Source organism: Glycine max, chromosome 15, assembly GCF_000004515.6.
Source record: "Glycine max cultivar Williams 82 chromosome 15, Glycine_max_v4.0, whole genome shotgun sequence".
NCBI lineage: Eukaryota > Viridiplantae > Streptophyta > Magnoliopsida > Fabales > Fabaceae > Glycine > Glycine max.
The window spans coordinates 6,812,719-6,814,418 of record NC_038251.2 but is presented as its reverse complement, the minus strand read 5'-3'; the positions used below and the strand labels follow the sequence as shown (position 1 = coordinate 6,814,418).

The following is a 1,700-nucleotide window of genomic DNA, read 5'->3' as shown; positions in this document are numbered from 1 at the left end:
ATAAAAAGGTTATGGTACAACAAGACCCTCCTCATTCCAGTGGTAAACAAGTAAGGTCTAGTTTATATTGGACGTCTCCTCACGATGGACTAGGGGTTACATTCCCTGCTGAAAAAAGATAAGACTTGTGAAGTTTTCTTTAAACTTCGTAAAAGAGTTCTAACTGCAAAAAAGTCCGAATTATTTCAATCGGGGGGGGGGGGGGGGGGACACAAAAATAAGCTCAAAGGGACTTGTGAGAAGGGAAGAAAATATGAAGAGAACTTAAGAAGAAAATTCATAAAACTGAGCATATATATATATACCTGTTATTAGCATATTCATAGAGGCGTCCACGGCTAGAGAAGACAATTAGAGCAACCTCTGCATCACAAAGCACAGATAATTCATATGCTTTCTTGAGCAAGCCGTTTCTGCGCTTGCAGAAGGTGACTTGGCGATTGGTGGTGTTCTCAATCCTCTTGATCTCAATCTTCCCCCCCCCCATCTTCTTCTGTGGAGAAACTGACATGGATGGGTTTGGAAAAACCATGCTTGCAACCTGAATCAAGTGAGAAAAAAAACATAATCAGTATTTCATAATTCAACTCACAAAATAAGGAGTATATATATATATATATATATATATATATATATATATATATATATATATATATATATATATATATATATGTTAGATAAGTATATGTTATAACTTAGAAGAGTAAAAAAACATAAGCAAACTCAGGTCTTTTCAACTAGTTTTGTCTAATTAGGGAGATTATGAAAAAGGAAACTTGCAATCTCATTACACCTGACTGGTTCACTGGCTAACATTTATACATCATTAGTTTAAAAAATTTCATTTGAGCTGGTAATATAGTGTGCAATCTAGCAAGGCTTGTGTTGCCAAATCTGGGGTTAGATTGAGCCAAAAGATTGAAGCATTGAGGATGAATTTCAAATGATGTTTCAATGTTTTGCAAACTGACCTTGTGAGGAAACAAAGGGAGGATACAATTAAAGATAGATGTTTCAGCCCTTGAAATTTTCTTTCTTTCTTTCCACTTAGCAGAACAAGGAAGGAGATATATCAGAAAATAAAAGCAAAGTGGCCGAAGAATTGGGTATTTATAAAGTGAAAAAACGACCTTTCATCCATCGTGGTTTATGCATCAGAAACTATATTCATCTGCCATCTTTATATTTTATTTACTTTTCTTTGTCCTTTTTTTCTTCTTTTTTCTTATTTTTTTTATCCCTCTACCCCCCACTGTTTTAGTGGCGTATATTGGCGATGAATCAAATAGAAAGGATAAACCTGGAATAACAATTAGAATTAATCTCCATTAACTTTACAGAAAAAAAAAACAAAAGAAATTTCACAAATGAAATGAAGTAGGGCATATGAGAGAGAGACAAAGACGAAGTTCTGATAACGATATTAATGGGGTGAAAAGGACATTGGGCTAAGATGCAAGGAAAATATATACTAAATGTCAAAGAGGGAAAATAAAGTTTTATATTCTTTTTTCAGAATATCAATTTTTATTTTATATTCAGACAATTAATGAGACAATAAAAAGTTTTGTTTTTAGAGAGAGAAGTGAAATGAGAAAATATTGGTCATGATTATTCACAAATGATAATATTGTTTTAAATTAATTTTTAATATTCTATTTCAATTACAAAGTTGAGATTGGTTCCTATTACATTTTTAT

General features: G+C 32.3%; 1 protein-coding gene across 2 annotated transcripts in view; it reads right to left on the bottom strand.

The window, feature by feature from the left end:
• LOC100790650 (floral homeotic protein AGAMOUS) overlaps positions 1-1,236 on the bottom strand; it is a 9,971-nt gene extending 8,735 nt beyond the window's left edge. For both annotated transcript variants that reach the window (XM_006597433.3, XM_003546007.2), the window contains exons 1-2: positions 972-1,236; positions 306-541 (exon numbers count right to left, since the gene is read on the bottom strand). In XM_006597433.3, coding sequence (XP_006597496.1) covers positions 306-532 — 227 coding nt within the window. In that variant the 5' untranslated portion in view covers positions 533-541; positions 972-1,236. The remainder of the gene's footprint in view (positions 1-305; positions 542-971) is intronic.
• Positions 1,237-1,700: the final 464 nt, after the last annotated feature.